Source organism: Arvicanthis niloticus, chromosome 2 (assembly GCF_011762505.2).
Source record: "Arvicanthis niloticus isolate mArvNil1 chromosome 2, mArvNil1.pat.X, whole genome shotgun sequence".
Taxonomy (NCBI): domain Eukaryota; kingdom Metazoa; phylum Chordata; class Mammalia; order Rodentia; family Muridae; genus Arvicanthis; species Arvicanthis niloticus.
The window spans coordinates 133,597,784-133,619,873 of record NC_047659.1 but is presented as its reverse complement, the minus strand read 5'-3'; the positions used below and the strand labels follow the sequence as shown (position 1 = coordinate 133,619,873).

General features: G+C 49.6%; 1 protein-coding gene across 1 annotated transcript; it reads left to right on the top strand.

The window, feature by feature from the left end:
- The first annotated feature begins 1,561 nt into the window (after positions 1-1,561).
- On the top strand, positions 1,562-20,774 carry Sdc4 (syndecan 4). The gene is made up of 5 exons (XM_034494565.2): positions 1,562-1,798; positions 13,543-13,681; positions 15,019-15,065; positions 15,705-15,897; positions 18,762-20,774. Exons 1-5 carry the CDS (start codon positions 1,724-1,726, stop codon positions 18,911-18,913), a joined length of 606 nt encoding a protein of 201 aa, XP_034350456.1. The 5' UTR covers positions 1,562-1,723; the 3' UTR covers positions 18,914-20,774.
- Positions 20,775-22,090: the final 1,316 nt, after the last annotated feature.

The window sequence follows — 22,090 nt, the reverse complement described above, 5'->3', positions numbered from 1 at the left end:
GGGTTCTTCCTCCTCCTCCTCCTCCTCCTCTTCCTCCTCCTCCTCTTCCTCCTCCTCCTCCTCCTCCTCCTCCTCTTCTTCTTCCTCCTCTGTAGAGACAGGGTCTCTCTCTCTACATAGCCCTGACTCACTGTGCAGACCAGGCTAGTCTTGACTTCACAGAGATCTACTGGCACGTGCCACCACACTCCACTCATGAGAAAGATTTTTTGATTCTAGTTAGGGTGATTCATTTATTTTTCTCAGTGCCCAGCTTTTAGGGAAGTATATTCAAATAGTTGAGAACAATTGCTCACCATTAAGTCTGGGGAAAAAAAAAAAAACCAACCCGTGGTCAGTATTTGAAAATTGTTTTTCTCTCAAGGCTCCCTGCCACAAGAGACTTTCATTCTCGGAAAATAATTAAGGGCTAGAAAAAGGGAAGCCAAGGAATAGAACAGAACGGAGTATGCCCTGTCTGTATTCTTATGGAGGGGGTGGTGCTGAGCGGGGCACATAGTGAGTTAGGGGGTTAGCTTAGACAATTCAAAGAGGGACAGGGGCAAGGGGTCATACTCACCTTAGAAAGCATGTGAATTCATAAAATGCTACAACAGGCCAAAATGCCCTAATTCCAAAATCACAATGTATCTATCTGTATGTCAGAGATCGATACTTTTGATTGATGGTTCTAGCATGTCCCTGCCCCTACATTTGTAAAGACAGGGTTCCACACTGACGCCAGCTGGCTCATTTTAAACCTCTTGCCTCAGTATCTCAAATGCCAGGATGACAGCCCTTCCCCATCACGTGGGGAGGGGGGTAGGATGTCCTCCAATCTTCGATTATTAATTCTATCAGTACCTGTGCTGGGGGGGTGGAGCTCAAGAATCTCACCATCCACCTTCTTTGTTAGGCTGGTGTTAGAAGTAACTTTCTTGGATCCGGTGTGGAAGCCGCCTTGAGAAATAAGAGATTCTATTGAGAAAGAGAATAAACTTGCAAACCAGTTTTCAGAGAGATGAAAAAAAAAAAAGTCTCTCAAAACGAAGTCAGTCTTCCTGGTTTTGTTTGATCCACTGCTCTAAGGATGAGGTTTTCCATTTTTAAGTGGGGGAGGGGACGATAAGTCAAAAGAATAAAGACTTTCGTGACACGTGAGAATTACACAAAATATCACACTTCAATTGATAAATCACACTGTTTAGTGCACAGGCGGGGTTGGAATAGTTTCGACAGAAGGCCCGGAAAAATCGTCGTCGGTTCAGAGTTGCTGATCAAAACTATCCGAATTAAGCGCCACTTGGGAAAGCCTCCCTGACTTCAGAGTACCGGTAGCGCACCCGCTTTGAAGACTGGTCCAAACAGAAGACCCCTAGTCAAGCCTACCGGTTTATGGGCCTCAGTTTCCCCAGCTATAAAGTGGGGTTAGGCAGTGATCCTCGGGTTTTAGGGAGACTGCCTCGCAGTAGAGCAGTTAACTATCCCGGGCGGCAGCTCCTGGAGCCAGAGATCGGGGTCAGTTCGGAGCCGGCGGGCACGCTGTGGGCGGGTCCCCGGGCGGGCGGGGCGGGCGGTTCCCACCCCAGAGGTTTCCAGCTTGCCCAGCGCAGCACCCCGCAGGCCCAAGCTTTCCCCGGGGAATTCCGGGCGGTGCGGGCGAGCACTGGGGGCGGGGCAGGGCTGCGGTCTATAAGAAGGGCTGCGCGCCCGCTCTGGGCCACTGGTTTGTGCTGTTCGAACGATGGCGCCTGCTTGCCTACTTGCGCCGCTGCTGCTGCTGCTCCTCGGCGGCTTCCCCGTCGTCCCCGGAGAGTCGGTATGTGTATGAGCGATGTCTTAGAGCGGGCGGGGGGTTGGGGGGAATAGGAGTGCCTCCTTTGTTCCCCTAAATCCCGAGATCCGGAGGGAGTAGGGTGCATCACGAGCTGCGCCCCCCCCCACCCCCGCGGAGACAGGGACAACTTTATGAGGAAACTTTGCTCAGGGGTCGCGGAAAGATTGCGGGAGACTCCTCCACGCGCCGTGCAACCCTAGCCTGTTGCTCTGAGCTCCCGTCCTGGACTCAGCCTGGCTGCTGGGATCCGGGGTGGGACGTGACTAAGTTGGTGTCAACTTTTCTCCTCCCTCACCCCTACTTTGTGATCCCAGTGCTGGCCCTGCGAACAGAGTGGCCTTCTGGGTGTCGAGTCTGAGATGGCCTGGGCACGAGGTGGGTGGGCAGTACCCATTCGGTAGCCGGAAAACTTTAGGGCTGTGTGGGGTGGGGTGGGGGGGGCGTTTCGCATACCCTGAGGAATGGAGAGAACTGAGTCCTGGCCTTCGTTCTGGCCACAGCCTTGCCACGACTGAGTTAAGAAAGGGCAAGATCGGCTCCTTATAAGTGTCACCTTCCCTGTCTACAGAACAGATCAGGAGCTGACCCTTCCTGCTTTAGGCTGTCTGAAAGGTTGTGTTCCTTATTTTCCCAAAGCGGACTCAAAGGACAGCTTTCCTGTTAGCTTCGGGCTAGAGGTTGAGTTACAACTGTTTTGGGAGTAGTGTTTTGGTTGAACCCGCACACGGGGAAGCTGAGGCACCCACCTGAGTGGCGTGAAGGACCCAGGAAGCCTAAAGAAAACTTTCCTTTTCAGGGTCCCTATTAGAATCAGCAAGGACATAGGGCCGTATCAGCTCTGTCCTAGTAGGAGTTTAGGAGGTAGACTCAGAAGTTACAAGGCGTGACAGTTTCTGAGAGAGGGGGGTCTGACCCAGGAACGTGAGCCATTTGTACCGTTAGTTCAAGTTTTAGGGGGAGTGAGACTCCGGCGTTTAATCGTTAATGTTCTTTTGAAAGCCACTTTTTCTCTAGGCTTGTTTAGGGGACAGTTGATTGTGTTCAGGAGCCTCCGGGTGAGAAATAAGAGCATATGTAATGCCCAGCACAATTCCAGTTAGATACGGAACCGATTGCATGATCGTTTCTGTTCTGATAGCTTTCTGGTGGCTTTGGAATCAAATGTGTTTAATTTCAGAAAACCTCACTGTCTACTGTTTTTAAACTAGTCCCGAGGCAGGAGAGGGGTTAAGTAACTTGCTGAAGGTCACACAGCTAATAACCGGCTGAGTCAGGCAGACGTTAGACAGCCAGGCTTGGAAATGCCTGCTTTTATCTTCTAGTCCCAGTGGCTGCTGTTAGGTCCCATTTTCCCATAATTCAAGACTGGTCTAACGTCTGTTGATGTTTGGGATTGGAAAGTCTCAAGGTGTTGTGAGTGGAATGAACCAGAGGATGGGGGTTGTGGTGGTGGTGGTGGCTTTCCATTAAAGGAGGAAGGTTGTGGCTGAGTGGTCCCCGAGTCCTGCAAGCCTTCCTGTTGCATTCATTCCAAACAAGCTTCTAAAGGGTATTCTGAAGTTGAGTCCTTCTTTGGGGACACATGAAGGAATGCAGACCAAGCAGTGTGAGGGAAAACGGACCTAGGAGATGGCTCAGGTCACCACGTGTCCAGTCACATGCCATTGATCTTCCCTCTGGCTGCTAAGCCAGCAGGTGCTTTTGGGGGAGGAGTAGACCCCAGCGTCCCCCAGATAAGTCAGAAGGATGTGGTTTTGGAGGGGAGGTAGGTCTTGCCAGGCCTGCTTTGGGTGACCTGATCTAGCAAGGGGGAGAAGCCAGCCTAAAGCAGCTGTTTCCGGGGGCCTCAGTTGCAATCTCTGGTCCTGACCTCAGTCCTCCCTCCTTCCTGCCTAATGTCATGGCATCTTGCTGCTAATTGGGTCACAGGGATTCCCTCGTAGATTGTGGCCCCAAAAATCAGACCGAATGACTATTAGATTAGAGAAACAAATGATAGTATCTGCCTTTCTCCCTTGGAATGAGAGAGATACTGATAACTGAGAAATTAAACCCTCACCAAAAACAAAACAAAACAAAACAACAACAACAAAAAAACAACCACCACCAAAACCCAGCACCTGTGATTATGTTCTTGTATCGTCTCTTCCAGAAAATATACTGAGAGATTAAATAATACCATCTCTTAATACAGAGTATACAGGCAGGCCATCTACTCTCTCACAGAGTAGTCTTGTCTTTTTCATGCTATGAGGGCCTTTCTCCAGATTTTAAATTTAGTTCAAACTCAGATTTGGGGAAGGGAGCCCAAGCTTAACACCCAGTGCCCTCTCCTCTGCTTGGCGGGTTTGCCATCCTAAACCTGTTCTTCCTGTCCAGCTGGGAGCATTCCCTGATCTGCCTTCCTGCCCCTCCCACCCGGACCAATTAAAGGCAGCCTTGTTTTGGGATGGGGTTGGGGGGGGGTGAGGGGTGTGGGCCGAGGTGTTGCTGCCCAGGGGCCACAGCCCACTGACTTGGCACCAATCCAAGGTAGTTCTGCGGAAGTATCTCTCACCCACCTGCTATACTTCAACTTAAAGATTCTAGTCTATCTGAGAACTCTCTCCTTGGCAGCATGGAAGTAGGGGCTGCGTGCCGAAGCCTAGGGGGTTCTAGGGCCTGTGAGTGGCTGGTAAGACCTCCTGGGACTTCTTGGGGCCCCATAGAGGTGCTGCATATATGGGAAAATGTTTGGGCCGTGATTTGGAGTGATTTGGAAAGCTCAGTGGGGTTGGGAGAGACCCCTTAACTCAGAGGGGTCTTCTGCAAAATCAAGATGGAGCTAGGATGTTTCACGAAGAGGACCACCCCCCCCCATCTCATTTTTGATTGTTGCTTTATTATCGTATGTGTATGGGTATTCTACCGGAACATACATCTGTGTAGCACCTTTATATCTTGGGCCCAAGGAGGCCAGGAGAGGATGTCGTTTCCCCTGGGACTGGAGCTACAGACAGTTGTGAGATGCTAAGAGGGTGCTGGGAATCGAACTCAGGTCCTCTCCCTGAGCCACTTCTTCAGCCCTCTGATACTTGATTAATAATTAAGCAACTATTAATAACTATTCAGAGGGAGCTATCGGAAACCTTATGACATCTTTCTCTCAAGGAAATGAAATCACATCAACAGACTCTGGAAAGGGAGAGCCCTACCCAGTCACAACCGGGGCCAGGATTCTGCTTCATTCGTTCTAAAACCCCTGCCTTCCCCATGGGCAGTGATTGTATACCTGAATAAACTCACATATAAAACTTCGTTCTAAAAGGTGCTCTGAAGTCACTGCTAGGATGCCTGGAGTTTGATACTTCAGTGCAGGCATCTTTATCTCCCTTTTCACAGACTGCTGATGCTCAGAAGAATGCAGCCCTTTGCCAAGATCAGGAACCAGGTCTGACTGAGAATGCTAGGTGTCTGTTTAGATTGTCCCTTAGAGAACATTCTAGATAATGAATGGTGACATCCGATAACCTCAGGACCTACTTCTGTGTTGCTAGCAAACATCCCTTGGGTCTAGAGCTATCTCTCTCCAACATGAGGAGGCTGGACCACTGCCATCTCAGTGTCCTTCTTTCTCCACAGCCCAATCGGGAGAGGACGGGGAGTTCTCTTGGCTTCTTTGGTAGACTCTAAACAAGTCCTTGTCCCAAAAGAGAAGTGGGGTGGACATTCAGCTCCTGCCATCCCCAGTGCTTAGAAACAGGAGGCTTTTCCAAGGACTTGGAGTGCTGAGCCGGCCTGAATGAGGAGCCCGGGAGCTGGGCTCTCTTTTGGAAGGGATTGGCCCCTAGCTGTTTTCTCAGCCTCTTGGACTGGATGAGTTGCTGTGATTTCCAAATGAATGGGGGAATGGGATGGACTGGGCTCTGTGAGTCAACTGTGTCTTACTACAGCCTGCCTGAGTCACCTACTTCCTATCAGTCTCTTGCTAATAAGACACATAGCTCTGTGGTAGGACTGTTGGAATGGGCATGATGGTTTGAGGGGTTTCGTTCGTTTTTTTTTTTTTTTTTTTTTTATCTTGGCTTTTGGGAGTCAGCATTTGTGTCTAGAGCCTTTCAACATCCACAGTGCCTGTGTGTGCACTTGAATCCTGGACAGTGCTACAGAGCAGGTACGATATCTCTCCACGCCCACATCCTTAAGTAACACGGAGGCTTCATCTGGTCTGAATTCAACAGCCAAAGCTAGTGTCATTCGGGTTTGATTTACGTTAAGATTCCGTGACATTTTTGGAGTTGGTAGCAGTGTTAAAACAATAATGTGGGCAATGCTAATTAACCTCCTGCTCTGTTGAGGCTCTGACTTCAATTCCCTAGCACCAATAAATGAGTAATAAATTAATTAAAAGATTGTGTGGTGAGGCTTCAAGTTGATGAGCTTGCAAAAGAAGACCCTGAGTATAGCTCCAAGTAGTGGAACAGGAGACCTTCCTCCGTGACCGTTCCCTGACTTGCCTCGGACCTCTCTCCTCCCCCACATCTAGTCCTGCAGCTGCCGGGTGGGAAGGGTAGAGCTTAGGGTGGGGCTGATGGAGCCCAAATTTTATATTTGTTTATCTTCGAAGTGGGTTGTTTGCAGGTTATCAGATGGCTTTATATTTAAACAAGAACCAGTTCCTGGCAGCCCCACCTCTCCTGCAGGATCTGCAGGTGTCCCAGGCAGCGTGCGTGCTGTGTGTGTGTGTGTGTGTGTGTGTGTGTGTGTGTGTGTGTGTGTGCCATGCTTGCACTTTCAGTGAGTTAACAAGGGTACCCAGGTCTTAGGACACGGTTCAAGCTAAGACTTGCACCACTTTCCCTGAGAAGGGCAAGTGTCTTGAGGCATCTGAATGACTACAAGTAGTGTTCGGGGCTTTGGTGGACAAGCAAAGGTACCGTTCTGAGAAGGCATTATTATTTTTTTTTTCTGCTAGCTACTGGGAGAACATACGTGTGCACCATTGGGGTCTGTCTTAACCCTAGAGAAATTTGACTTGCAGAGCTGATTTGTTATTAACCCACTGGTGACCTTTGGGCCCTCACCTGCCCCCTGCAGACCTGTCTGGGGGTGTCTGCTAGAGGCTGGGGAACAGGAAATGTGGGTACATTTTACAGCCAGAAAGCCTCTTGAGTCTCTGCCCAACTCTGCCAGTCACCCAGGGACACACAGGGAGTTAATAAGTCACTTTGTTGATACGAGAGCCCTGATGTCCTCTATAAAACACCTGTGTCACTTGATGGCCATAATAGTTATTTAGCAAACTATAAAGTGCTGGCTTCAGTTGAATTTATGATTTGTGACTAGACGAGGACTCCTGTCTTGGCCAGAGGTTGGCTTTGGGTCACGATGTCTGTATGTGTGCGGAAAATGGGATAGAATGATTCTTGGAGTTCAGAACATTTATCTTAGAGGGCTGTGGGATTAAAAAGATCACAGTTTTTTTTTTCTCCCCAAGAAATAGAGTCTCATGTAGTTCAGGCTGGCTTTGAATTCCCTACGTAGTTGAGGTTGGCCTTGAATTCCTGATCTTCCTGCTGCCTCTGTTTCCCAAGTGCTGGGATTACAGCCTTGGACCACCACAGCCGGCCACGTTTGACACTTGACAACTGTCACTTGTCTTCTCTATGGTCACCAGCCAGTATCAGTTTCTTTCCACCTTGAGTTACAGCCTCTTATTGAAGGCTCCCCACCCTTTGCTCTTTGCCTGCCCCCTCCCCTGTCCTCCTAGTATAGGGAGTTGGCTGCCCTAGTTTTCTCTGGCAGAGGAGAGGCTGCTGGTCAGGTGACACCCAGGGTAATGGAAAGGGAGGCAGGGAGAGGCTGGTGCTTATGGAAACAGTGACTGGGTGAAGCGGGCTGTAATGGCCTAACCTGTGGAGACTGGCTGCACCACGCCAGCCTCTGGGCCGCAAGCAAATGGCTGGGCTGGGCTCTTAGAGTGGAGACACTCCTTGCCTCTGGGGAAGTCCAGTTTTGGATTGACCTGGTCAGAATCCCCGGCTTCCCCAGTTGGGGGAGGTGCAGGGGCCTTAAACCAGGCTCTGGTAGATCTAATCCGTTGCAACAGGGCTGCAAAGGCCTGTTCTCAAAACACAGGAGGCTTGTTTGCATGCTGAGAGTATTCTGGCCAGCCTCAGATCCAGCGGGGATTTTGGATCTGCTGCCTAGATTACAAGCCCCAGCTTCAATGCACCTCTGTCTCTGAGGCCTTGAGGGAGCCATTCCCTCCCCAGCTGTCTCCAGTGGTAATCGGAGCAATGCCAGTTTGGTAACCAGGCCTCAGGACAGAGGGAGGTTTGTCTCTTTGAGACCTTTTGCAGGTGGGGAAACCAAGGCCCAGAAAGGGAATCCACCACCAGGGACCACCTAGGTAGTGAGAGAACTGGATTGGTTCCTGAGAGGGGTTTGTCCAGAAGCTCCTGACCAATCCCCCTCATTCCTGGCTGCCACAAGATCCTAGAGTTCTTGTGGGAATGGTCTGCTCTGGGGCTTGGTGAAAAGCTGGCTGCTCACTCTGCCAGGCCTGGCTCTCCACAGGGTGATTGTGTTTAGAGTAACTTGACCTTGAAGTGGGCAGAGCAACATTTGAACTCTCTCTCAACCCCCACTTCCCCTAGACCTTGCTTAACCCTTTCAGGTCCCAGGGCATCACACTGAATATTTGGTGTGTGACTTCATCACACTGAATATTTGGTGTGTGACTTCCTTTTGCCTTTTAGATTTTGTTGTTTTCTTCCCCAAGGCAAACCAGTAAATAGAGGCTCTAGGTCACAACAAGAGTTTCGAATATCATTGGTTAGTGCCTTCCACTATTCCTGAAAAAACACAGATTTCCTCTGTCTCTGTTTGCTTAGGATAATGTGCTCAAAATTTACACTGGGCAGGTTTCTACCCATCCTGGAGTCTGAAGAAGCAGTCTTTTCAGTTGGGTTATCTGGTCTCAGCAGTAGAAGCTGCATGGTTGTCATACCCTTCTCTAGCTTGCAAAAGCACCTCCCACATGATGGCCAGGGCCTCCCCAGCCCTGCAGCTGCTTCAGCAAGATTCCTCTTTGGCCCATTGAGCATTCATCTTCCCTACGGAGATGAAAGGTGGGTGGGGTTTAATAATGATCACCACCTATTGAGCACCTGCTATGCACTAGTCATCTGCTGGGTCACCTGTGCACTTGGCTACGTTCTCCTTGACATTCCTTCTGCAAGGTGCTTACCAGCCCAGATTACAGAAGAGGAAACTGAGGACTTAAAGCCAGAACAGACTCCAAGACTTCACAGGAAACAGCTGGGCTGTGATTTGCGTGTGGCTCCTGCCCACTGTGGTAAATGGAGTTGCTGGGGCTGCAGCAACTGTTCCTGGGTGTTCCCTGGCCCCTGACTCAGCCCAGTATCATCCTTCTATGAAGTCTCTTCCTCAGAGTATGATCAGGTGTGGGCTTGACCCTGCCTCCTGGGGAGGAGGCAAGTAGGAGGCTTACCGGAGTTCACAGTTAGCCAAGCCTTCCTTGGTTCTCCAGCCAAGTTTCTGTCCCTTTGTTTAAGCAATAAGACTTTCACCTTTGTTTTTTCCCCTGGGGTAGGGAAGGTGGGGTGCCCTAGAGCCCCGGCTCAGCCAGTGTCCAGTGGGCTTTCTGGTTGGACTGAAGGTGAAGAATGGGTGGGTGGGTGGGTGGTTGGGTGAGTGATTGTGTCTGAACCTGGCTGTGGTTAGGACGTGGTTTAGAGAAAGGCCTCCATATGAATCTCGTGTTGTTTTCTCCTAGCTGTGACCCTTGGATGAATGACTCACCCCTGGGTCAGAAAGAATGTCTCATGATGCTGTGCTGTTGATTAAAGGGCCTTATACAGAGATGGAGCCTGCTATAGAGGGGAGACTTCCACTAGTCACCCCAGTCCTCATGTTGTTCTTGCAGCGATGGACATTGTGGGACTTTGAGATAGGATCAGTGGCTTCTCATCCTGGTTTTAGGCAGCAGCCTGTGTTTTTGCTAAGAACCTTGGGGTCAGCCAAGGCTCTGAAAAGGGGCAGGGGAGGCCACTTAACTAGGACGGTGAGAGACCTAGGTTGTAAACCCAGTTCTGCTGCTATAGCTGCCTGGCTGACCTTGGCAAAGTAATCTGTCTCAGAGGTCATAAAACTAGACGGTTGGGCTCTGGCCTCAGATGCCTTCTGCTGGCAGGTGTTACTTCCTATAAAACAAAGTATACCTACTTCTGTTCTTTCCCCTGGACAATTTGGGAAAGAATTCAGGATCTATTTCTATCAGCTACAAGGTCAGCAAGAGCCTGCAGAGACCCACCCCACCGTGACCTTATTCATCCAGCTTCTGGCTGTGTTTGTGAAAGGGACAAAGATGAGACATGAGGACCTAGAGGGTGTGCATGTGCATGCATATACATGCGGACACACGTTCCTAGGTAGGGTTGGGTGAGCTGAGGTGAGCAGACCATAGCTGTAGTTAGGAGCAAGACTGGGTCCCCCTCTGGTTAGGGTTGGGTCTGCCTGCTGGGTGGCCTGGTTTTTTCAAAGCCACCCCAGACTACTGCATGGACTCTGTTTGAAAAGAGAGTGAGGGGAAGGAAAGGTTATTGGTACCTTCTCAGCCTTACAAACAAAACAAACCATTGCTTGCAATCTCTTTGGGCATGGTTGGTTCTGTCTTGACATCTTGTCTTCACTGGCTCCTGTCCACTCGGGAGTTTTTTTGCTTGTTAGAGACTGTGAGCACAGAAGGAGCCAGAAAGGAGCCAAGGGGGGGGGGGGGGTGTGCCTTCCAAGCTCCAGGAGGCTGAGTTTCTCATGTCCATATCACCTGTCCCAGAAGCCTCTGACTCATTGAAGAGGTTAATTCTTGCATCTTCTCTACACCTTTGAAGAGTTTTCCAACCTCTGGAAGGAAGGGTCAGATCCTGGCTGGGCGGCGGGTGCCAGTGTGATATTTGTTCCTTTCCTCTGGAATTTAACATAAAGATGGGGGGGGGTGGTGTATAGGGGGCTGCCCATGGCAGTACAACTCCTTAAATCCCAGTACTGAAGAGGCAGAGGCCAGCTTCTTAGTCGGCTACCTAATGACTGCCAGGCCAGTCAAGGCTACCTAGAAAGAGGCCCTGTACCCCTAAAAAAGGGGGGTGGGAGGGGATCAGGTATTCCAAAGAGGGCTGAACCAGGAATACCTCCTGGTTTCAGCCTCAGTTTATCACAGTTAGATCTTGACAACTTTTTTTTTTTGGGGGGGGGGTCTTCAGTTTCTCTAATGGAAGGTCGAATGGCTACTAGCCCACGTGATAGGCAACGAACATGCTTATCTCCAATCTTCTGGGCTGTTTTGAAACACCCGGAACACTTTCCCATATATGGTTTGGTGTGTGGCTGACATTCCAAGGCTCCTAGAGGCGAGGTGTGGGGTAGGTCAGACCTGAGCTGGAATCTAAGCCCCCAGGCTAAGAACCTCTGAGTCTGCCCTGAGGAATTTGAACGTGACCAGTCTTTCAGGCTTCGGTGGTCAAAAGTGTCTCTGCCTCTCCTCCATCTCCTCATGCCCCCACCCCTACCTAGGTATGGAGTAGACATACTTAGGTAGGGTTCTTGTCTAGCCCAGGGCGGACTGGTAGTCCTAAGCACAACCGTGTTCCTGTGCTGTGTCTGTGGCTAGAAGCCCAGGTGATCTCATGCCCGGCTGCTGGTCTTGGTCACTTCTGCTTGTGTACCCTTAGAAGAAACGAGTTGCCTTTCTGAGCTGTGGTTTCCACACTTGCCAAAACACGGTCTGCGTCATCCCAAGTGCGTGCATGTTAAGGCCTGGCACACTGTAAGCCATGGAGGCCCTGCTGTTTCGGATTTTGAACCCTAGGGAATTTGTAGCGAGGCGTTGGGTTGGGATCAGGCCTGCCGTCTAGGGTACTTGGTACAACCACGGAGAACCCTCTCTGCTGTGCTGCCAAGCCAGAGCCACAGGCACGGGCCCTGTGCGGGGGCTGGAATTCCAGTACCAGCAGCACCACAGCTCCCCGATTCCGGAGTCATGAAGTCATCTGTAAGCAGGGCTTAACCCCTGCCGGCTCCCCACTCCCACACGTACCAAGCGCTCTGCATTGATTTCCCTGCCCTGGGGGAGAGAGGGATGCCTTCCTGACTTCCTCCCAGCTCCCTTCCCAGAATCTAGTTTCCTGAGCAAGGGGGTGGACAGAGGGCACAGTCTGCTCTTGCCTCCTCTCTCCGGAAGCCTGTGGGAGAGAGAGTGGAGGAGGAAGCCTGTTCCCTAAGCTGCTTTCTTGTCACTCAGTCTTGAGTCTCAGGGGTAAACAGACATTCCTTCTCACCATCCCAACTGTGTAACTCTGGTCTTGGTTAGGTGAAGGACATCCTGAGGCATCCTGGGACATGGCTGGCAGACACAGACCTGGTCTTTTTCTACCCTAAGTTTTATGTGACAGTAGGGTAGTTACTACCTTGTTTCTGGTTTGAATTTTTAAGAATTCTGTGAAGCTGGGCAGTGGTGGCGCATGCCTTTAATCCCAGCACTTGGGAGGCAGAGGCAGGTGGATTTCTGAGTTCGAGGCCAGCCTGGTCTACAGAGTGAGTTCCAGGATAGCCAGGCTTACACAGAGAAACCCTGTCTCGAAGGAAAAAAAATATGTGAAAGAACAGGGCCTCCCCAGGTCTGAATGCCTGATTCATAGTCTGAATTTCTAAGCAAAGGTTCATCCCCCATAGTCCTGGGGACTGGAGGAGGGAAGGCCTAGAAAGAGTGAGCAGTGACCCTTGCACCTGGTTGTTTACAAGAACAAGCCTGAGTCCAGAGAGCATCAGAAGGGCAGTGGGCACTCGAGTGCATCCTAGGGCCCTAAAGCTGGGCTAGGAGGCAGGGTGGGGGAGGGGGGCAAAAAATAAGTGGTATTTGAGGAGTGCTTTTTGGGTAGTTTTCTTTTAAAAGCTGATTGGTGGGAGTTGACCACAGGCTCTGGGTTGGCTAGCTGGGTCTCCTTGGGATAGGAGCTGAGTGACATGGTCTGTGGGAGCGAGGGTCTATGTGCCTTGTACCGAGCTGGCAGAAGAGTAGACATTTGAGAAGTCTGAATTCAGGAGTGTGCCTTTGAGTCACCCTCTTTGAGTTCTGTAGCTGTCTTGGGGTGTGAGTGCACCTGCCCTCCTTTTACAGCCCAATCTGACTCCGTTGGGAGCATGTCTCCGACTAGGCAGGCCTAGAGCCAGTAACTTACCTACCTTCATCTGGAAATGAGCTGCCCTCAAAGGAGCACAGCCTGGGCCTGCCTGTGTGCATGGGAGCCTTGGCCCTGAAGTCAGGTGGCCCTGAAGTCAGGTGACTTTTCATGTAGTTCTGCCTGCTGCTTGCCACTTGTACCACCGGAAGAGACTGATTTATATAGCCTTTTGTGCCGAGACTTAGTTGTAAAATGAATTAACAACTACTGTTATAAGCAGCCTGAGATATTGTAGGTGGGTCAGTAAATGATACCTATAATTATTAATAACTTTGTTACCACTTGAAATATTTTTATTAATCCAAAATGGTGCAGAGTCTTGTATAGGGTTACAGAGTAGATGGGGGACAGGACCCAAGGCCTCTTATCTGGTCCTTATAATCCTGATTCACTTTGATTCTGGGGCACTCTGTCTCCAAGAGTGTCCTGAGGGAGAAGGAAGATTGTACCTTTTGGATCATGTTTGGAAACCACCTCTCTTCCTAGATTCGAGAGACTGAGGTCATAGACCCCCAGGACCTCCTGGGAGGCAGATACTTCTCTGGAGCTCTCCCGGATGATGAAGATGCTGGGGGCCTCGAGCAGGACTCTGATGACTTTGAGCTATCGGGTTCCGGAGATCTCGGTATGGGGGTGTGCTTGGGCAGGCTGGGGGACCCTGAGCTGCAGGGAATTGTGGCCACAACAGTGGGAGAGGTAGATTTTAGGAGAGATTTTCCTACACTGCTCCTCCCCTCCACCTCAAAAGGAGAAACAAAAATAACATTTTCCCACCCCCAGGGTCTTTGGGGTGAGTTGTAAACAACCTTGAATTCATTCCACTCTGAGTTTGCAGGCACTAGCCTGAACCTGTCCATTAGGCTCCTCCCTCTGGTGGAGGGTAGAGGGAGCCTGGGGAAGGGCCCAGAGTATTTTCCGCTCCCCCCCCCCAGGAAAAATACTGGCTCAAAAGTGTGGGTGGAGTGGGAGGCGTTGTGTGTGGGCTGAGACATGGAGAGGGGTGCCGGAAACAAGCCCTGCTTCAGATGAGGGCAGAGGGAGGGTGGTTTCTTGGGGTGTGACCAGGTATCCGGTCTTTCATGGGCTTTGACTTCGAGGCCTCTGGATCAGACAGCTGCTAAGTGTCCCTCTCGTCCTCAGGGTCTTTGCATAGTGCAGAATTCCAGCCTCGTCTTCTACTTTGAGCCTTGGTTCTTACTGTGTAAAACGAGTGTTGGGAGGCCTGTGAATCAGTTGTGGACTGAGCTGAGTTCCAGCTCTTACCAGTTACGATGCACTCGGTATTTTTAGAAGTAAATTTTGTATACCATGTATACTGTGATATGTACATTCATGGTCTAGGACAGTCTACAAATACAAAGGGTTGTAGCGAAGAGGCAAGCTAACTCTTTTTGGGTCCTGTGGTTAATTTTTTTTTTTTTGTTTGCCAATAAGTCATGTTTAGCATTACAGTTAACTGCTTCCTTCCCAAAAGTTAATTCCCTGGGGAGCTTGTTCAGATGTAAATTTTAGTTAACTTGGCCCTATCCTCCCTGATAGAGACTGAGCCTAGGGCCTTGGTCTGCCTTTGACCTTGGGCTCTGTAACTTTCCTGTTTGAGACCAGTTCTTCCGACGTGTCTCTAGCTGGTCTTGAACTCTTCGGGATTCTGGGATTTCAGATGTGTGCCACTTTGTCCAGGGACATTTTACTTTTCTAACCAGCTTCCAGATACTGCTGGGGTTTTTTACCCACACTTTAGAGAGTAAGGGTTTATTTAGAGTTTGAAAAGCACTGGACAGCTTTGTGTATGACCGGGGTACATAACTGCTGTGAAAGACCCAGGTGTCCCAGCAGTGTCGAGTTTCAGTGTAGGTGACTAAAATTGCTTGTGAGGTAGGACTCCACTAGCCACAGCTGAAGCAGTCAGTTCTGGAACATGACGGACCTTGTGTTCACACAGCTGTCCTTCTAACCTTGCAGATGACACAGAAGAGCCCAGGAACTTCCCTGATGTGATTCAACCCTTGGTGAGTGCTGCAACCCCCCCCCCCCCTTTGCTCTGGCTCTCCTGAGAGTGACAGAAAACACAACTGTGGGAATGCATAATGGGGTCTGACTCCATTTTCTAAGAAGTCTTTTTTATTGGGGTGCCAGGCACACCTGGGACAGGCATGGTCCGGGCATGCCTTCTCCTTGGAGAAGGTGCCCAGCCTCTTCCTTGTGTGTTTGCGACAGTTCACTGGCACTGTTTTCAAGTTGCACGTGAAACTCTTAACCCTCGAAGCGGTCCTGTCTCCCTGCATCACCTAACCCCAGGTGTCATTTTTTACAGCTGCGTTCTGTTCCTCTCGTTGACAAAATGGTCAGCAATAATTTTTGGTACCCTTAGAGAAAAGCACTCCAACGTGCTTGATGCACACTCTGCCTTAGGAGAGCGTTGGAGGTGCAGGGTTGCCTTCCTGAGGGGCAAGTGGGCATCACCACATGACCTGTACTGGCTGCTCCAGCATATGCCTGCTGAGGTGTGGAGGCCGATCCTCCCCTATGCCCCTGCCTGTGTTCACCCCCATGTGAAGCAGATGTGACTCTCTTCTGTCACCTTCTAGGGTCCCCTTCTACCTAGCTTCCCCTTGAGGTGTGCTCAGTGTCCTTTCTTTCTCTTTCAGGTGCCACTGGATAACCATATCCCCGAGAATGCACAGCCTGGCATTCGTGTCCCCTCGGAGCCCAAGGAACTGGAAGAGAATGAGGTCATTCTCAAAAGGGTCCCCTCCGATGGGGATGACGTATCCAACAAAGTGTCCATGTCCAGCACTGCCCAGGGCAGCAACATCTTTGAGAGAACTGAGGTCTTGGCAGGTAAGGCTGCTTCCGTCTCTCGGGTTTCTGAGAGAAGAGGGAAGGCAGACAGGCGTGCCTTTAGTCTTTTGGTTTACTTTGGGGCCGCCAAGGGCTTTATCTCCCTTAAGGGGTGGTTGAGAATCGAATGCATATCAAAGGCTTCTAAAGAATAGAAAAGGAATTGTTTCCTTAAGTCCCTCAGGTGTTTTTCAAAGCCCTTTCCTAGATTGAGCTGGGGATCCGGAGTTAATTATTTAAGGGTTAATTTCCATTGAAAGCCTGGAGGCCCCGGTGGAATTAGATTGGCTCCCCTTTCACCCTCCTATCTCTCCATGATAGGCTTATGACCTTGGCCTGGTTCTTTCTGAATAGCCTGCCTCCATTTATGCCTCTGTGAAATGGGGAAGGATGGTGCCTCCTTGAGTCATTTAAATACGAAATCTTTGCAAATTGTAGAAGGCTGTTCTGTCCGTCTTATCACCAGAGCTCTCATTGTCGATTAGTGAGGACACAGGATGCTTATATGTTACAGAGCTAGGACATGGTCTTTGTCAGAGAATGTGCTGCCTTGCATGAGGCTTTAGAAGGGGCTGTGTCAGGCCTGGATGAGGGACATTAGACAGAGAGAGAGAGAGAGAGAGAGAGAGAGAGAGAGAGAGAGAGAGAGAGAGAGAGAGAGAGAGAGAGGGAGAGGTGTGTGTGTGTGTGTGTGTGTGTGTGTCTGTGCCTGCCTTTCATTTTGGCAGCTCAAGATAGGGGGCAGGGCATCTCGATACCAGGTTGTTGAGGAAGAAGCAGACTTTCCAGTTAGGCAGACAGTCTGGGAGGACTGGCTGGAGAGTGGGTAGTGGTGCTGCAGGCCCTTGCTAGGCATTTCCTGCCTCCTGGGAACCAGTTGGACCAGAGGAGACTGAGATGTGAATACAGAGCCCTGTGCCCATATGTCATTGCTCTGTCTCCCTCCTTCAGAATCTCACTGGCCTTGTCTTGTAGACCCGGTGACAGGGTCACAGTGTGATCCTGCCTCTGGTCTATCAACATTCCTATTGCTTTTCCTTCACCAGGCCTTGTGTTGGCAGCTGTCAGAGCGAGGGCCCTAGAGACCGTTAGGCCTTGTTTCTAGCTTTGTGGAAAAAGGTGTTCTGTCTTGCTTCAACCGCAGAGTTTCCCTCTTGGTGTGGTTTAGACCTGCCAGCTACAGGTTTTATTTACATGTGCAGAGTCTGAGGTCCAGTTCGTCAGTCTTTCTTGTTTGCTTCTCAAGAAAACTTCGAAAACCAGTCATTCTTCTTATTCGTGGGAAGACTGAGCTCCCTGTTCTGAATCACAGAACAAGAGGGAGAACTAACACACCAGGCTATCCCTTTGTTTTTCCACCCCGTGGTCACACTGGTGTAAGATCTTTCCTAGAAAAAGATCTATTTCTCTAGCCCCTGTGACCTCACCATTGAAGGAGCAGTGAAGTCCAGCTGGAAACATCCTCTCCAGTAGCTTTTAAACAGCACCTAGGAGTTCTGTCAAGTGTGTGTCCCGTGGCCCCTGTGTACTTACTCATGGAGACCCCTCCAGAATCCTGAAGTGGAACCAGGTCACAGAGCAAGGACATGCTGATCTCCATGTTTGGATCTGGAGCACAGTTGGCTTCTGGACTTGTGGTTGGTCCTTGCCTCTGCAGGGTCTCCCAGTATAGATCAAGGGCCTGAAGGAGGAGTGGAGTTATGGGAGAGAAGATGCTGGAGACAGGCAGGATGTAGCTTACACTTTTTTTCTGGTACCCTGCAACACTTTTGTTCTTGGTTTGTTTGCTGGTAGAAAAACTCTCGTTGGTTGCTCTGACTCCCCTGTTCTGTTCTTTGCGTGGATGTGTGCAGGGCTGAGAAATTAATCTTCTTAGCCTGGGTTAAACCGAATTAGGAGATCCAGTCTGGCATAGGAAGGATTCTGTCCCTGCCCCTAACAACAGAAATGAGTCATTCGGGCCAGCTGGTGTGGTGGATAGACAGATGCTTACTGATGCTCACCCAAGTGGAGAAGCGTACCACTACTTGGCCTCAGCCAGGAGCTCTTCACTGAGCTGCATGGTGAGGGCCACTTACTAAGCACTTTCTGTTGTTCAGGCCCTGGTCAGCCTGGTAAGAAACAGAGAAAGCCAGAGATTTACATACAGCTCAGGGGGGTTCAAGTGTAGGCATCGCATTGGGTGCTTGAAGTAGATTATTTTTGTCTGAAGGAAAAAAATATGAGAAAAGGTTTTGTTCTATGTTGCAAAGAGAGAGAGGAAGAAGCTTGCCTCATCAGATACAGTAGTTGGGAAAGGTGCGAGGTTCAAGGAGAAGCCAGTGGGAATCACTGTTTAACACACCAGAACACAAACCATGAGAATCGGCAGTTGTTTGCGCTATGACAGTGTAGACATTAGCGTGTTCTGCGTGTTTGTAGAATATGATGCCGACCTATGGATGGATGCATGGGTCTAGGTGGGACCCATGCACATGGGGAAAGCCAGAGCGTACCCCTTGGTAAGGATGGAAGTGTCTACGTGAGTTGCCACAGCCTGCCATTTTCCTTGGTCCTGGCTTAATGCTACGCTGTTGTTGGAGAGTCTATGTGGTGTTTGGCATGAGCCTGAGTGTTGGACTAGGGCAGATGTGGTAATGGAAGAGTGGTGCTCCTCTGTGGTCCACTCTAGCTGTGATCTTACTTCTTGGTCATCTCCTGCCAGATGGAAGTCTTGAAAGTTGATACTAATGAGGTGTCCCCTTGCTTGGTATAGGGGGCGGTCACGGCGAGATTAACTGACAGTGGGTGGGCGGGAGAGTGTGTGGACCCTGAGGTTGCAGTGAGCCCCTCACATGCTCACCCCTTGCTCTCTCCTACTGTAGCTCTGATCGTGGGCGGCGTGGTAGGCATCCTCTTCGCCGTCTTCCTGATCCTGCTGCTGGTGTACCGTATGAAGAAGAAGGATGAAGGCAGTTACGACTTGGGCAAGAAACCCATCTACAAAAAAGCCCCCACCAACGAGTTCTACGCATGAAGCTTCTTCCCAGGAGTCCTGCTTGGACTTCATGGAGAGAAGAATGGAGGATTGTGGACTGTGGACATTGGCAGAGCGCGGGCACCTTAATACTGACTTGTCAGTGTCACCATTTCTAGTCACCTTTCTGGTGTCAGGAGAGATATGATCTTCCACTGTGCTGCCTCAGAGAGAGGGGGAGACAGAGGGAGAGAAGGGGTGGAGGGTGGGGAGGAGAGAGAGAGAGAGAGAGAGAGAGAGTGAGTCTCAGAGAGAGAGTCTGTCTGTGTGTGTCTGTGTGTTTCTCAGTGTGTCTCAGTTGCCCTGGCAGAAAAATGGGGTTAAACTTGCCCTTTCTGAAAGGAAGCCTGGAATTGGCTCTTTTTTAAAATTCGTTCCAAATTTCCAGAATAGAATGTAGGACTAGTTTAGATCCTGTAGTGAACATGTCTCATCTGTGACTCCCTTGACTCTAGAGGCAAGGGGTTACTGTGTGAATCCCAGCTCCCTTCCACATGCTGTGTAAACCCTATCTGTCAGAAGCTAGGGCAAGGAGCCAGAACCGGCTGTACCTTGAGAAGTGTCCACCATGGGAGCTTGTTCATGCTACAGTGTCTCTGGTGTACCTTGGGGGAATTCTAGGCTCAGTGACTGAAAATTCAACTTTTTTTTTTTTTTTTGAAATGCAGGGAGGGTGGGGTGAAGTGCTGAAAGCTCACGCAGAAGTGCATTTGTAGATGTGTAAAAAGTTTTTTCATGGTTCATTCCTTTATGCAAGCCTGGGATGAGTATGGGGATGTACAGATGTTCTATCTAGAACATTTCCATTGCAACAGCTGGGTTTGTGTTTCATGGTTTTTTATGTTTTGTTTGTTTTTTTTGAAAATGAGAGAAGAGTTGGAGATACGATTTTTATGATTTTTTTTTTTTTTTTTTTTTTACTATTTATAGCTTCAGACAGGGCTGCTCTTCTTCATCTTCCTTTCTTTACTGTCCCCCACTATTTTTTCTTTTTTAATGCTCTGTGCCTTGTTTTTGACTCTGGCCCTTTCTGAAGTTGCTTTATCTTAAGAAGTAGCTACAGTGTTCTAGCAGATTCCAGAATATAATGTTAGGGGATAGCGGGATATTTGTGTTCTTGTAATATATATTATCCTTCCTTGGTTCTAGAAGAATAAATATATTTTTTTAGGCTATAGAATGGTATTACAGGTCTTCATGTTGGCTGGGTGGTTTGTGAGTGAGTTTTCATGTGTCTGAGAGGCTGTTGCCCTGTACCTGGTGCCTTCCTGCGATTGGGCTGGAGTCGTTGACAGTACCTGACTCTTAACCCTTACTGTGCCTTCTGCTGGGGGTCCTCAGCAGAGGAGCTCCTGGTTCTGCTTTGTCCAGGCTCTTTAGATACACGATCCAATACAGTGACCTCGTGTGGCTGTCTAAATCAGTTCACTTCAGACTATGTGATTGGAAATCATTCCTCAGTTGCACAAGCCACACAATTTAAACCCTCAGTCACCGTCCCCCAGGCACCGAGATTTAAGCTGGTTTTAGCAGGTTACCGATAAGCTTTGCTTGTCTCCCCTGGCAAGAGAAGGGGACCAGAAGGAAGGTGATGAGACTCTAGGGACTCCTGTCATCTGGGACTCTTCCTCTTACAGAGGAGAGACCTAGTAGCTTAAAAGGCCTGGGGTGTTTGGGGAGATCATACCACTCTCTTAACCATGCCCTGTGACTGTAAGGAAGGCCCACATCACCACCTCCTGCAGGGGCCTAGCTGGCTGGGTCCTCTTCTAGCCTTGGTGCCTGCTACTTTTCTGTACCCCTCACACTGTCGTCTGTTACTGATTTTTTTTGATAAGATAATAAAACCTGGTACTTTCTAGATCGCCATCCTGTTTTTTTATTTTTGGTTTTTCAAGACAGGGTTTCTCTCTGTATCCCTGGCTGTCCTGGAACTCACTCTGTAGGCCAGGAGAACCTAGATCCACCTGCCTCTGCCTCCCAAGTTCTGGGATTAAAGATGTGCGCCACCATACCCAATGCCATGTTAACGTTTATTTTATGTGTATGAGTGTTCTACCTGCAATGTATACACCTGCATGCCAGAAGAGGGCATCAGATCCAATTATAGATGGTTGTGAGCCACCACATGGTTGCTGGGAATTGAACTCAGGTCCTCTGGAAGAGCAGCCAGTGCTCTTAACCACTGAGCTATCTCTCAAGACCCATTTTAAAGTGTGGGCTTTTTTTTTTTTTTTTCAAGTCATTTGTTCTGTATTCCTTGAACTCGATGAAGCCTGAGAGACCTTTTGGGGTGCCAGACATGGAGACATGGGCACAGACATGAGACAGCAGCAAGGCATTGGGGCGGGGGTAAGATGCTAGAAAATGTGTCTGGTGGTCTGGACAGCACGTCCCGTCTCTCCCCTGAACATTTCAATTAAGCAACACTAGGTTTAAACACAAGAATCCCTGAAGCCCTTGCAATTGCTTAGAGTCTTAAGAGCACTTGTCACATCAGCCTGAGGACCCAAGTGTGATTCCTGGACACAAAAGGAGAGAACCAACTCCTGATGTCATGCTCTGACCTCCACAAGTGTACTGTAGAGGTCACACATGCTTGGACATACAGACTAAGCCAAAATGGTGACTTCTACACACAGTGACTCATGTGAGGGTTATTTTTCACTATTTTAATTAAGCAACACTAGGTTTAAAAACAAGAATCCCCGATGCCTTTGCGATGGCTCAGAGTCTGAGCGTACTTAGACTCATAATACTCTTAGAGATTGAAGAAAATAGACTTTGCCAACTATCGAGTCTGCACTATGAGAAGTGGCTGAGAGGAAATGGCTCCAGACTGGCTTTTTTGTGACACAGTTTCTGCATATTTCCATGTTGCCTGCCTGGTCTTTGTAGGCTGTGCTGTAGTTAGTCATACGTGATCATTCTGAGTCTTACAAGCAGTAACGAGCCTGTCACCAAGGATCCAGCCTGCTCTCAGCTTGTCTCTGCAGTGTGGAGCCTCAGTTTGTGGCCCGTTGACCTTGGTGATTTGGGTTTGGCACTACCACGTTGCCCCGTGGGAAGAAGCACCCAGAGGAATTACTACACATGCCAGGAACTCAGTGTTTCACGGTTGGGCCCGTTAGCATAACAGCATGAAACAGCTGTTGTTACAAATGGAAAAACGTCATC

Coding starts and splice junctions, on each gene's coding strand:
- Sdc4 (XM_034494565.2), top strand. CDS start 1,724: ATGGCGCCTGCTTGCCTACTTGCGCCGCTGCTGCTGCTGCTCCTCGGC. Junction 1,799..13,542: donor CCGTCGTCCCCGGAGAGTCG/GTATGTGTATGA, acceptor CTCTCTTCCTAG/ATTCGAGAGACTGAGGTCAT. Junction 15,898..18,761: donor GAGAACTGAGGTCTTGGCAG/GTAAGGCTGCTT, acceptor CTCCTACTGTAG/CTCTGATCGTGGGCGGCGTG.